Source organism: Dipodomys spectabilis, unplaced genomic scaffold (assembly GCF_019054845.1).
Source record: "Dipodomys spectabilis isolate Male_0828 unplaced genomic scaffold, ASM1905484v1 ptg000313l, whole genome shotgun sequence".
Taxonomy (NCBI): Eukaryota; Metazoa; Chordata; class Mammalia; order Rodentia; family Heteromyidae; genus Dipodomys; species Dipodomys spectabilis.
Window position 1 is genome coordinate 409,942 of NW_024870990.1, and position 13,922 is coordinate 423,863.

The 13,922-nt window shown below is 56.3% G+C and overlaps 1 protein-coding gene across 1 annotated transcript; it reads right to left on the reverse strand.

Annotated features, from left to right (window-relative positions):
* Positions 1–419: 419 nt before the first annotated feature.
* Echs1 (enoyl-CoA hydratase, short chain 1) lies at positions 420–9,747 on the reverse strand. Its single transcript, XM_042702146.1, has 8 exons — positions 9,589–9,747; positions 7,526–7,723; positions 6,755–6,882; positions 6,278–6,377; positions 4,810–4,914; positions 4,314–4,433; positions 2,857–2,924; positions 420–861 (listed from the first exon to the last, which is right to left on the reverse strand). The coding sequence occupies exons 1-8, from the start codon at positions 9,695–9,697 to the stop codon at positions 796–798; spliced, it is 894 nt and encodes a 297-aa protein (XP_042558080.1). The 5' UTR covers positions 9,698–9,747; the 3' UTR covers positions 420–795.
* Between the last annotated feature and the right edge of the window lie 4,175 nt (positions 9,748–13,922).

The window sequence follows — 13,922 nt, forward strand, 5'->3', positions numbered from 1 at the left end:
GTAATACTATCCAAACCAACCAGAGACCAGACAAGCACATGGCAGAATAGAAAGGACCACTGCAGAAGTGGGCCTGGGACGGGACGTGGGGAGCATGCGTGTACTGGGCATGGCAGAGAGCCACCTCACAGTTGCCAGCTACTGTGGGAACACGGTATGAGGACGCTACTTCAGGATCATTTATAATGAGAACATCATTTGTGTGCATCAGCACTGGGTGTGAACTCAAGGCCTCATGCTCTTGATCAGCTTTCTCACTTATAGCTGGCACTCTGCCACTTGAGCCAGGCTTCTACTTCTGGCTTTTTGCTGGTTAACTGGGGATAAGAGTCTCAGATTTGCCAACTGGGGATGGCTTCAAACCTTTGGTCCTCAGATTTCAGCCTCCCCCTAGAGGATTAAAAAGAGGGCCTAACAGCTTTGAAGCAGTCACTTTAATCGGACAATCCTGTTCAAAATCAGCTGACAGAGCCCCTCTCCCGAACAGTCAATGCACAGCTGCAGATGCAGCTGCCACTGCTTCCCGCCCGACTCAGTGCCCAGAGACCATGGCTGCAAACACCGGTCCCTTGTGAAAACACCTCCAAGGCTCCTCAGCGGATTTGATTTGCAAGAAAGTACTCTGATCAGACCCAACACGATCAACCTTCCCTTCGGCATCAATGCAGCTGGCTACCCAAGGGCTTGAGCAGAGGCCACAGCCCCACCCCCTGGCTGGGAGGCTACCATGGCCACACTGCCCTTTAGGGGGATGATTTGTTTGCTTCTAAACAGGCAGGCTGCACTTTCTGGCTCTCAGTGGTCTCTGAAGTTGGCCTTCCTCTTCTCCACAAAGGCAGCCATGCCTTCTCGCCGGTCATCCTGGCAGAAGAAGGAAGAGGAGGAAAGGTGACATTCACATCCTTCTGTCGGGCCCCCCACCTGCCCCTCCCCACCTGCCCGAGTGTTGCTCCTGCTGCTGCCCCCGCCCTGGGGAGACGGACTGTGCAGGGGCTTGCCCAGGACAGGAATCCTCACACAGGCTAGGGCGAGAGATGGGGGTGACGGTCCCTCAGTAACCACACACACCAGCACCAGTAGAGACTCAGAGTCAAGAGGCAGGGTTAGAACTCTGCTCTGCACATGCACTGCACTGTGAGCACACCCACGAGCCCTAAACTGTGTTTAAGCTTCTTTTTAACACACCTGGGCAGTATGATTTTCTAATAATAAAAGAAGTTCATTATAACAGCCAACTAGGAGACAAGTTCCTTTAAGTTACTGGCAAGAATCATAGAAAATACTTGAAAGCATAAAATGAGAAAGGGGAGTTTTGACTCAAATGGTAGTGTGGGGCTGGGAAGGTGGCTCAGTGGTAGAGTGCTTGCTTGGCATGCATGAAGCCCTAGGTTCAATTCCTCAGCACCATATATATAGAAAAAGCTGGAAGTGGCGCTATGGCTCAAGTGGTACAGCACTAGCTTTGAGCTAGAGGGACAGCGCCCAAGCCCAGAGTTCAAGCCCCACGACCAATGCTCCCCCTCCCCCCAAAAAAGTAGAGTTCTAGCCCTTGAACAGAAAAGCTTAAGGATAGTCCCCAGGTTCTGAGTTCAAGCCCTAGTATTGGCACACACACACCAAGTTGGTGAGACCCCTCTTCAATCCATGGTGGGTGTGGTGGCATACACCTGTTATCTTAGCTACAGGGGAAGCACAAAGGCTGGGTGTAGTTTCATGGGGAGCACAACTGAGAGAAGCACAAATAGAAGATTGGAGCCCGGCCAGCCCATGCATACAGAGCTACTCTTCCTCAAAGATGAAAAATGGAGGGGTCGGTGTGCTCAAGTGGTGGAAGGCCTGCCTAGCACGCAGCAGGCCTTGAGTTCCATCCCTAGGATTGCCCAAAAGAAAGGGGGGTGAGGAGAAAGAAAGAATTAAGGGGGCTGGGAGTATGGCTCAGTGGTAGAGTGCTTGCTAGCATGCATGAAGCCCTGGGTTTGATTCCTCAGTACCACATTAACAGAAAAAGCTGGAAATAGTGCTGTGGCTCAAGCGGTCAAGTGGTAGAGTGCTAGGCTTGAGCAAAAGAAGCTCAAGGACAGTGCCTAGTCCGAGTTCAAACCCCAAGACTGGGAAAAAAAAGAACTACTATATTATCAAATTACAGTATTATGCGATACATTTGAACCACATTCTAAATAAATGGAGTGATTGAGGGAGAATACAGGTAAAATGAATATGCCTTGTTTTCGAGAGTATCTCAAGTTGCTCACTGATCCTCAACTCCTGAGCTCAAGCAATCCTCTCCGCTCAGCCTCTCAAGTACGAGGACTGCAAGCCCGCCATGAACTGCACTTTAAAGCAAGGAGCAGCTGGCTTAAGGGTACAAGCACAGGGCATTTTTTTTTGTTTTGGTCTGGTCGTGGGGCCTGAACTCTGGGCCTGGGCGCTGTCCCTCAGCTCTTCAGCTCAAGGTTAGCACTCTACCACTTGAGCCACAGTGCCACTTCCGGCTTTTTTTTTTTCTCACTTCCGGCTTTTTTTTTTTTTTTTGCTTATGTGCTGCTGAGGAATCGAACCCAGGGCCTCATGCATGCAAGGCAAGTGCTCTACCACTGAACCACCTTCCCAGCCCAGCACAGGGTATTTTTACAATACAAAATGACCCGAAAAGCATTCTCTTCTTTTAACTTCCATATATTCTACCTTTTAAATAAAATCAAGGCCACCAGCAGAGTAAGTCTGATCTAGCTAGAAGGGAAGCTAACAAGTTCTGACTAAAAGGAAGTGTCATCTAATGATGAAACCTGAAGGAAAACTCTCAGAAACTCCCAGAACTGGAATACTCGAATTTCAAGCAGAATCTTGTTCACTCACAGTAGCGAAGGTTGAATAGAAGAGTTTCTTCTCCAATTTGTTTCCCTCTGTTAGTGTCATTTCAAAAGCTGAAAGAGAAACCTTACACTCACAAACTGGGATTCAGGCTCTCAGAAGCAGAGATCACAGTGGTGGACCTTCTTGCTGCCCCTGACCCCTGGTGGCACACCGAGGTCTGGCTTCCTCTGCAAAGGCCCCCTTGCTGGACACTCCTCTTCACTTTCAAATGCGTGGCCTCATCAGAGAAGGCCACATGAACAAAATGCTTTCCCAGGCTTCCAAAATGATGCCGGCAGTGGCTCAGGGTATTCACAGGGGAGAAATACCCAGAGCTTGACAAAGGCAAAATGGCAAAATCTGCCCAGTTATAAGAATAGGAGCTGGCTGGGCGCCAGTGGCTCCTGCCTGTCATCCTAGCTACTCAGCAGGCTGAGATCTGAGGATCGCAGTTCAAAGCCAGCCTGGGCAGGAAAGTCCGTGAGACTCTTATCTCCAATAAACCACTAGAAAACCAGAAGTGGCGTTGGGGCTCAAGCAGTAGAGCATTCGCCTTGAGCTGAAGAGCTGAGGGACAGCGTCCAGGCCCAGAGTTCAAGCCCCAGGACCAACCAAGAAAAAAAAAAAAATAGTTGGCTGATGAAAACAAAAGCACAGAAAATAGAAAAGGATAAAAACCAGAAGAGAATGGCCAGACAGAATCAAGTGTCATCTGCTCGGGCCTCATCCTAGGCCTTTCTCTGTAGTGGAGGGCACACGGCAGTGCTTTCCCAACACCTAAGACGTGAGCCCGCCGGAGCCTGGGTCACGCAGGGGTGTCTTCCTGTGGACATCACATGGCTGGTGCCCACACGTCAGAGCATCCACCAAGGCTAGTGGCCACCAGGCTGATACCACCGGGCTGGCGTCCCTCTTGAGGGGGACAGGGTCACAGGGCTGTGCGGCCTGCAGCCCAGTTGGGGTCTCGCTTCCTCTACAGGCAACACAGAGCAGCATCACAGTGGGATGCTAAATGCTGAATAAACCATTACACCGAGGCTCAAGCAGCTCTGAGGGAGGTCAAACAAGCTTCACCCTTAGAGACAGCAGATGGCGCCTGTAAATGCTTCTCGTGAGCTGTGCCACTTGGGGCCCCACAATGCAGACTCTCTACATACATCACAGCCTGTGGTAAGAAGAGAAACTACAATCCAGGTCCTGGGAGACCTGCTTTGCGACGAACTAGAGAACAGCGTGGCTTTCGGGGCGGCGCTCCCTCCACTACACTGCCGCCCCCGGCAGGCCTGGCCCAGTTTGGGGCCCTAGTACAAAAGGGTATTCGACATTTGACTAAGATCTGGAACTCGAAGGCAGAAATCACAATCTTGAGAATACTCCCATTTATGCCCAGGACAGGCCTCACGACTCTGTCTTCAGGACAGACAGACTCTATCTGGGGACCCTCCCCACTTTTCCCCTACCTGCATTCACAGATTCTTTGGCCATGGCTGTTATAATTTTGGAATTGCTGGCAATTTTTTCTGCACACTGGACGGCCTCTTCAACTAGTGTTTCAACAGGAAAAACCTTGCTTACCAAACCTAAAACAGAAAATGAGAGTAACATGCAGCGTAGTGCCAGCTCCATTTCTCCAACGGCCCGAGCTCTGAGTGCTAAACAAGGACAAGGACAGCTGGGCGGGGGTGGGGGCTGCTTCTCCACAGCTGCTGCCTCTGATGCACCAAGGCCAGAGGTGGGAGAACGAGGGCTGAGGTCCCAGTGAGCCCCACTGCCCACGCTGGGGTGTGGGGAGGGATGCGGCCTTATTGCTCTCTAACCGGGACACTTGCAGTTATTCTCTCTTAGTACTGTGTTTGTGAGCACAGAACCTGAAGGTAGGAGCCAGGGCCTCCAGGGCCAGGGGCAGCTGATGCAGTCCCCGAGGCTCCACCTGACTCCCACGGGCAGATGTGCCACCTGCTTGCTTTGCATCCTGGGCTGAGACCCGATCACCAGTAAGGACCATCTCCATTGCCAGGGACTTTCCAACTGCACGGGTGAGTCTCTGGGTGCCTCCAGCACCTGCGGGAAGAAGGCTGTGGTCACAGCTACCCTGTATTAGGGAGGCTAGAAGAAAACCAGGGATGGGAAGCAACTTAGTCACAGAGCATGCACTTACTCAGCACTCACAAAGCCCTGGAAGAAAGAGAAGAAAGGAAGAAAGAGAAGGAACGGTAGCCAGGCATAGGGACTCATACCTGTGAAACCTGGGGGAGGCCAAGATCAGGATAACAGTTTGAGGCCAGCCCAGGCAAAGTTTCCAAGCAACTGAAAGCGGGGCAAAAAGTTTGTAAGACCTGCTTGCAACAGAGGAAGCTGGATGTAGTGGTGCATGCCTGTCATGCTAGCTACGGCGGGAAACCTAGGGAGGAGAGCAGTCCAGGATGGCCCAGGCAAAAAAGCAGGGCCTCAAAAACCAAACCCAAATGGGCTAGACAGATAATCCAAGTGGTAGAGTGCCTGTCTAGTAAGCACAAAGCTCTGAGTTTACATGTCAGTAAAGAGGTACATCTCTCCCTAGAGAGAGAGAAAAAAAAGAGGGAAGGAGAAAGAGAGAGAAAAAGGGGGAGAAAGAGGGTGAGAGGGAGAGGGAAAGAGAGAAAGGGAGAGAGTAAGAGGGAGAAGGAGGAGGGAAAGGGAGAGAGTAAAAGAGAGAGAGAATGTGCTGTTGGCAAGCTCACAGGAACCAAAGATAAAGCTAAGACATGCCCAGTTGGCAGGCGAGCAGAACCAAGGCAGCCAGCAAGAAGGTACTTCAGGACTAAGGTCCTGGTCTCAGTGGGGCCCGCAGATGCCTCTCTCCCCCCACAGCGTTCCAGTCCCAGGCATTCCTGCCCTCCCTGGGGCAGGTTCTGAACCTGTGTGCCAAGCTTTCTGCATGCGATCTGTGGCAGCAGAGGTCCTCTGAGCACGGCTCCCCACCAAGGAACTGGGCTACCAGCCTGCCAGGCCCACCAAGGAAGAGCCCAGCTGTAGACAGCATTGTTCTTTCCCAGGACTTTCCTTGACTCCCTGCTGTGCCAAGCTCAGTGAGGTTGTGTGACCCACTGTGGCCAGTGATGTAGGGGTGGACAGGCTAGAGTCCCATATAACTCTCCCATTTCTGAATGACAGGGCTCTGCTGGAACCATGGATAGGAGAAAACCTGTGTGGCTATAAGCCAGCACCACTGCGGTGTGACACATCAGACAGGAGTCCATGTCATCATGGGAGCTGGACACTGCCTGGCATTCCAGTGCAGTACTGAGCCTTCTCTTCCTCGTGTGTGTCTGTAGAGGGAGCACTGTGGTCCGTGCCTGAACTACCCATCTGGGCCTCTGGCTGGATGCAAGCCATGGGCCCCAAAGGACCCAAGGAGTGTGCACTGGAGCAGCCACGCTCTCACCTGGGATGGTTCCCAGCAGGATTTCTGGTTGTCCAAACTGGGCTTTTTCACCAGCGTAGATGATGTCACACATCATTGCAAGCTCACAGCCCCCACCAAGCTGCAGAACAAAGGTTGGCAGCAGGTAGGTTTTACATAGGAGCCCAGGCAGAAGCATTATTCTTACAAACTTTTCCATTAAAATGAAACTGGGCACAATAAAGATGAATCTAGTAGAATAAAGTTAACCACCAGAAAACCGAAGTGGTGCTGTGGCTCAAGTGGTAGAGCACTCACCTTGAGCTGAAGAGCTGGGGGACAGTGCCCAGGCCCAGAGTTCAAGCCCCACAACAGATAAATAAATATTCTAAGGCAAATACCGAGCTCTGCTGTGATGACTTCAAAGCAGCCACTGGGACAGGAAGGGCTCTGTGGGCCCACTTTATCATAGTGTAATTCCTTCCACAACCCACAGGAGACCCTGAAGGGGACACTCACAGCAAAACCATTGACGGCAGCAATGACTGGCTTCTTCACGCGGGTGAGGTGGTCCCAGTGGCTCAGGAACTTGCTGGAGTAACAGTCCTGGAATGTCTGATTCTGCATTTCCTTGATATCAGCTCCAGCTAAAGGCAGAAGAGGTTCCAACTACCAGAGAACAGAGTCCAGCAGTCCTACAGACCCAAATCTACAGGCAGCTTTCAAGTGGATCGTGTATAGGGCTTAGGGGGAAGTAGGGAATAACCAACTTGCAGTCAGGCAACACTGTAAAATGCCTGCTTGAATGAGGTCATGTAAAGGGGCCAAGCACAGGCAGGTGACAGATGTCAGGTGGACAGAGAAGCAGGACTTGTCAATCATGTAAGCAACCAGTAAGCACCTGAGTTGCTTTGGAACAAATGAGCATTCAGCTGTTCTTCCAAGCTCACTTTACATGGGAATAAGTCCTCAGCCACACACTACCATTTTTACAATGAGTCCTAGCCTTGAACTCTGAGCCTGGTTGCTGTCCCTAAACTCCTTTAGCTCAAGGCCATCAATCTACCACTTGAGCTACCACGTCAGGCTTTCTCTGTGAATAAATGGTGATAACAGTCTTAGGGACTTTTCCTGTTCAAGTTGGCTCTTTGAGTCACGATCCTCGATCTCAGCCTCCTGGGTAGCTAGGATTACAAGTGCGGGCCGTCAGGGCCTGGCTAGAGGCACCTCTCACTACTCCCCATGGCCCATGGGCTTGTCTCCCACACCCGTACCCGGCATCCAGCGTACCAGCAAATGCCTTATCACTGCCAGTGAGCACAATGGCGCCCACCTCTGGGTCCTCCTCAAAGGCCTCCAGGGCCTGGTTGAGCTCCTCAATCAGGCCATTGCAGAGGGCGTTGAGCGCCTTGGGGCGGTTCAGCCGGATGAGTCCCACACTGCTATTCCTACCCCTTTTCTCTGTAACGATGTACTCAAAGTTGGCCCCTAGGACAAAAAGGCAAAAAGGATATCACACAGGCGTCAGAGGCCCAGGGTGCTGCCTTAACCCTGTGGCTTTGGCCTGTATCTCCTACCTCACTCACTGCTTTCACATCTGCATGTTAAAGCCACCACCAGTATGCAACACAGCACTCTCTCTCTGTGCCATAGGCCAGCTTGTCCCAGAACATGGCGAGAGATCATGTGAGGTCATGAACAACGCCCTGGCTATGCTGGGTGGTAGTGTGGTGGGAGGACAGAGGTAACACACAGGTCATATACGATGACAGCTAAAACCTAGAGTGGCATCCAGCTGACCCCGTAGACTTGGAGAGCCTGGCACAGCGAGTGTGTGGTGGGTGTTGACTGGCAGCGTGAGTACCCGTGTGTGTGTGGGGTTGACTGGCAGAGTACCTGTGTGTGTTGGGGGGCGGGGTGTTGGGTGACTGGCAGCGTGAGTACCCGTGTGTGTGTGGTTGACTGGCAGAGTACCTGTGTGTGTTGGGGGGCGGGGGGGGGGGGTGTTGGGTGACTGGCAGCGTGAGTACCCGTGTGTGTGTGGTTGACTGGCAGAGTACCTGTGTGTGTTGGGGGGCAGGGGGGGGGGTGTTGGGTGACTGGCAGAGTACCTGTGTGTGTCTTGGGGGGGGTGTTGGGTGACTGGCAGAGTACCTGTGTGTGTCTTGGGGGGGGGTGTTGGGTGACTGGCAGAGTACATGTGTGTGTTGGGGGGCAGGGGGGGGGTGTTGGGTGACTGGCAGAGTACCTGTGTGTGTCTTGGAGGGGGGAGTGTTGGCTGACTGGCAGAGTGAGTGTGTGTGTGTGTATGTGTGTGTGTGTAGTGGGTGTTGGTCATGAACTGTCATGAAGTGCTGAGGGGCAGCAAGTGAAGGGCCCTCCAGGCTGCAGTGCAGGAGTGGCCGAGCCAGGCCACGGCTATGCATTGCGCAGGACAGGTACAGGGCAGGACAGGTACAGGGCGCTTTGGTCGGCAGGAGAGTGGGGACACCCGCTGAGCTTGGAATTGGAGACTGGATGGTGTGAGGGCGAGTGCGGGGAACGCGGGGTGGGGGGGGGGGGGGAGGGTACGTCACGAGCCGCAAACTCCACTGCCAATTCCCAGGCCGACCTGCTCGACATCTAAACACACACGGGATTTCACAACCAGAATCCAAGCGCGCAGCCGGCCAGAGGCCCCGACCCGGGCGGGCGGCGCCCTCGGAGCGGGCAGGCCGGGCAGGGCCGGCGGGCGCTCGGGCGCTCGGAGCGGGCAGGCCGGGCAGGGCCGGCGGGCGCTCGGAGCGGGCAGGCCGGGCAGGGCCGGCGGGCGCTCGGGCGCTCGGAGCGGGCAGGCCGGGCAGGGCCGGCGGGCGCTCGGAGCGGGCAGGCCGGGCAGGGCCGGCGGGCGCTCGGAGCGGGCAGGCCGGGCAGGGCCGGCGGGCGCGCGGAGCGGGCAGGCCGGGCAGGGCCGGCGGGCGCTCGGGCGCTCGGAGCGGGCAGGCCGGGCAGGGCCGGCGGGCGCTCGGAGCGGGCAGGCCGGGCAGGGCCGGCGGGCGCTCGGAGCGGGCAGGCCGGGCAGGGCCGGCGGGCGCGCGGAGCGGGCAGGCCGGGCAGGGCCGGCGGGCGCTCGGGCGCTCGGAGCGGGCAGGCCGGGCAGGGCCGGCGGGCGCTCGGGCGCTCGGAGCGGGCAGGCCGGGCAGGGCCGGCGGGCGCGGCGGGGCCCGGGCGCGCGGCCGGGGCCGGGGCGCGCGCGGGGCTCCCGCCGCAGCCTGGGCTCAGCTCCCGGCCCCCGAGCGGCCGGGGGTGACAGGACTCGGCGTGTGGGGTCCGGGCCGGGTGGCGGGTGCCGACGCCGCCGGGGCGCTACTCACGCGAGGCGAAGGGTCGCGGCGCCGGGAGGCCGGAGAGGAGCCACAAGCGGCCGCGGGCGCCGGGGAGGAGGGCGCGGGCGCCGGGGAGGAGGGCACGCACGGCGGCCATGGCGCGGGACAACTGGCGCCGCCCCGCCCGGCGGTGTCGCGAGACCCAGCCGGGAGCGGGACGGGCGGGGCGGGGCTGCGCGACGCCGCGCGCGTCACGGTCTCGCGAGACCGGGCTCTTCCCTAGTCCGAGGGCGGGCGTTAGCGGGCTGCCGTAGGGAGAGCGTCGACGGGTCGGCGCGCACGGATGACATCACACTTCACTACGGAGGCGGGGCCAACGGATGACGCCAGCACTTCACTACTGAGGGGAGGGGGAACGGCGCAGACGGATGACGCCAACACTTCACCACGGAGGCGGGGCGGGAGGGAGGTCCGGCCGCGCAGGCGCGGCTGACCTTCCTGCAGGCGTAGGCCCTTTCCTTACAGCCTTGTCCGCGGGGTGAGTGAGGAGCCTGAGGCCTGGGTGACTCCGTCTTGAGCTAGCGGTCATCTTCCGAGGTATGAGTTGTGCAGCTGACCATGAGCCGGCCTGGGAATGAACAGAAGAAGCAATTCCGGGGCACTAGGCCGCAGGCAGGCGTGCTGCGGGCAGGGTGACCCCGCAGTTCAGCAGGCATCTCCTTGGCGCTCCCTGTGGCGCCAGCCAACCAGTTTAAAGCACCTCAGCCCTCTGATCTAACCAACAACCTGTTCCTGCCAATCATACTATAGAAGTGTATTAAGAGTTTCCCGCCATGTGTAGTAGTTTGTTGTAAGATGCTATGCTGTATACAAAGTCCCTGCCTTCCCTAAAAGTGTATAAAAAGTGCTATAACTCTGGGCTCGGGGCCTCTCAGCGTCATGGGCTGCTGCCATGTACTCAAGAGGGGGGGGGGGGGGACCAAGCTCGAGCTTGCAATAGACTCCTTTGCTTATTCATTGGTGACGGTCTCTGGTGGTCTTTTGGGTAAGGATTTCCGAATTTGGTTTTACAGTGAGGGTTAGTGAAGGTGCCCTTTAAATGGAGGAACTCTTCACCTAGGGTCCTTGGCTGTCATGCAGACTAATCACAGTGGTAAGAACACCCGGCAGAGCTTTATTGACCAAGCCAACAAGCAGATGAGGGCAGGGGCTCGCTCCAGCAGAGTGTGGGTGCTTTCCTGGGGACAGAGACACACGCACAGGATCGTGAGCATGCAGAGAGACCCAGACCCCGAGAGAGACGCCGGCTCTTTGGGCGGTTGGGGTATTTATAGGGTAAAGGCAGGGGTCTTGGCTTTGTCTGCTCTAAGCACACTGGTGTTGCTTTCTGAGTTTGCAGGTAAGAATGCATCCTGTCATACTGTCCCGACCCGCAGGACTTCAACCAGGGCAATGAACCTAAGCGAGAAGGAATGAAGGGACAAGAGACACGAAGAAGGACAGCAAGACAAGGATTCTGATCAAGCTGCCAAATTTTATTTTTCACACAGGGATATTTATATGCTTAGAATAAGGAAGCTTTTTCATTGGGCTAGCAGCTGCAGGATGCTTGCTTAGGGCAATGTGAAAAGGTGGTCAATAGCAGCTACCTGGTCTTTGTTTGGGGCAGGATGCAAAGACCAGATTCTGTAAATAGCCTTGAGAGATAGTCAAGCTTATCATGCAGAGAGACTCCCTGCAGGGCTCTCTCAACGTCATACAACAGATCTCTATCCTTGAGACAAGGAGGGGTCAGGCTCTCTGCCTTTTGGTGGCTTAAGTTTGGGGAAGCATTTTTCTCAGGAAGGCATACCACCTGTCAGTCAGGTGTTAATTCTTGGGGTAAGGAATGCAACTGTCAGGAACGAACACATCCTGTTGTCTCTTTGAAGCAAAGATAGCACTTCTGTGTTTCTAAATATCATAGTTATGAGTTGCCTTTACCAGGCCTCAGTTTCCTTAAGTTATCTTGCTTCAGTTTGAGATTTTAGACTGAATGAAAAGGTGCTGGGATCAGGCCAGTTTTGTGGAGAGCAGGCCTCAGGTTTAGCAAGGGCTGTGCCATCAGAGGGGTGTGTTTGTGCCTGCAGGAGGGAGGTATCCTGCTTGCCTGGGACAGTCCCTGGGTTGTCTGAGGGGGTCCTAGGCTGCTGCCCCAAGCTGGTGCCTCCTGGTACTGAGAGCACTGTAGCACACACCAGCAGAATCAGCTCCACATCCACCAGGCCCCTCTTCCTCTCCTCTCCCTACAGGTAAACTCTTCACTTCATTGGGGGCACTCTGCCAGACTGCAGACCTATGTCCCTGGGGCTGGGAGCAAACTTGGCAGTTCTGGGAAACAATTGACCTGTGAGTAGTAGGGTTAGGGAAGTGTTAAAATATATTAGACTTTTGACAGAAAATCACACAGACATCCAGGTACAAAGAACAAAGGTTTATTGCCAGTAACGGGACTGGTGACACCCCTTCTCACAAGAGAGAAGTGAGAAGTGCCGGTTATTGTCTGAGGTGGTCTGTGTTACCTAGGAGGTTTAGACAGGCCTAGGAGGCAGAGATCTTGGTGTGGACGTGAGGGCCAGTGGCTTTGTCATAGTGGACTAGGATTGATGGACCCTGCAGCTGCCCAGACCTGAAGGTCACTCTAAGGGGCTCTTGCTGCCTTCTATGGTGGTGACTGCCCCAGAACAGTGCCATCTTAAGGTAAAGGGGTTGGAGGCTGATTATTTACTGCTTTTACTACATGGGCCTAGTGTTGCCTAGGAAGGGAGTATGCCAAGCTGTGTGTGTGTGGTGGGGGGGCATGCTAAGCCATGGGAAGGGAGCAATGGGCCAACAGGAAGGTTGGGGAGTAAGAGAACCTACGTGTGGTGCCATACAAAAAAATAGACTTGTTTTTGTTTTGGCTATGCAGCCCAGGCTGTCCTGGAACTTTTGATCCTCATACCTCAGTCTCCAGTGCTGGAATGGTGGACATACCACCCATTTTAAATATAAATTTCTGACTCCCCGAAATGAACCAACAGTCTTGTGTTTCCTCAGAGAAAAGTTCCCTGGGAGACTGGACATTTTGCCTTTCCCCCCCTTAATGTTGAACTTTGTTGTTTACCTATTAGGCCCTGCCAGCAAACCATGCAGACATCCAGGCACATAGAACAAGGAAAGGCTTATTGCCAGGGACAGGCCAAGCCCTTTCTCACTCAGGAGAAGCCGCTTGCGAACCTAGGGGTGAGGAGGTGGGGACTTCGGTGTGGTCCAGGGGCTAAGATCTGTGGCAGCTGCCAAAGTAGTCGATAAGGGGTGAAGGCCCGGCTGCCTGGTGTGGCTGTGGCTGCCGCAGTGGGTGCCGTCTGCAGGTGAGGCGGGAGGAGGCCGACTGTGTGTTGCCTACACGGAAGGGGCTGGAGCCGGCCGGGAAGGGAGGCCACCGGGCCAACCCCGCACCAGGGCCCGCGTCCACGGGGGCTGTGACTCCCAGTTACACACGGGTAACGCCCATCCGCAGGAGCGGGGCAGGGCGGTGTAGGGTCTGACACTTTCCTTGCCCATGATCGGGACGATGCACCACCCACCCTGCGCACAACGGCCGGGTGGCCTCCGGGTGACGCGTTTGAGACCTCAGGGAGGCCCCTGGCGCGCGCCGCTCACGCGCGGGCTTCCGTGCTCACGCAGGCGTGCGGGGGCCGGCCTCCGGTGGTGTCAGACGGTCCTGGCGGCTGCACTCCACTCACACGGCTCCTTTTCCGGGCACGTGAGCACGTCGGGTTGGACGCTCGCGTTCCCTCACTGCTGGCGGGCGAGGCCACACCTTTGCGGACAGAGGCGGGCGGGGCTGGGGTGGAGGGAGGGAGGGAGGGGCTGGGGTGGAGGGGGCGGGGCGCGGGTGGAGGGGGCGGGGCTGGGGCTCAGGCGGAGAGGCGGGGCTGCCGGGCTCAGGTGGAGGGGCGGGGCCCGGATGAAGGGAGGGAGGGGCGGGGCTGCCGGGCTCAGGTGGAGGGGCGGGGCCCGGGGTGGAGGGGGCGGAGTTAGCAGAAGCCGACTTTGCCTTGCCCGTTCCTTCCTAGCCGACGACCTTATTCCTGGTGACACCCCAACACCCCTATTTTTAAACCCTCCCTCTCACGACAGGAAGCTCTCCCGGGCCCCGTCACAACGACGCAGCAGATTTTCGCCCTTCTCCGTCCATCCTCGCCCGCGGGCCCCGCCCGTGTGAGGTCGAGGCGGCGAGCTAGCGGACAGAACGCCCGGACCCCGCTGGGTGGGCCCGCCTGGCTCGGCTCGGCTCCGGGCTCTCGCCCCGCCGGGCCCTGCGCCCACCTACTGCCCTGCGGGTTTCGCCCAGTGCC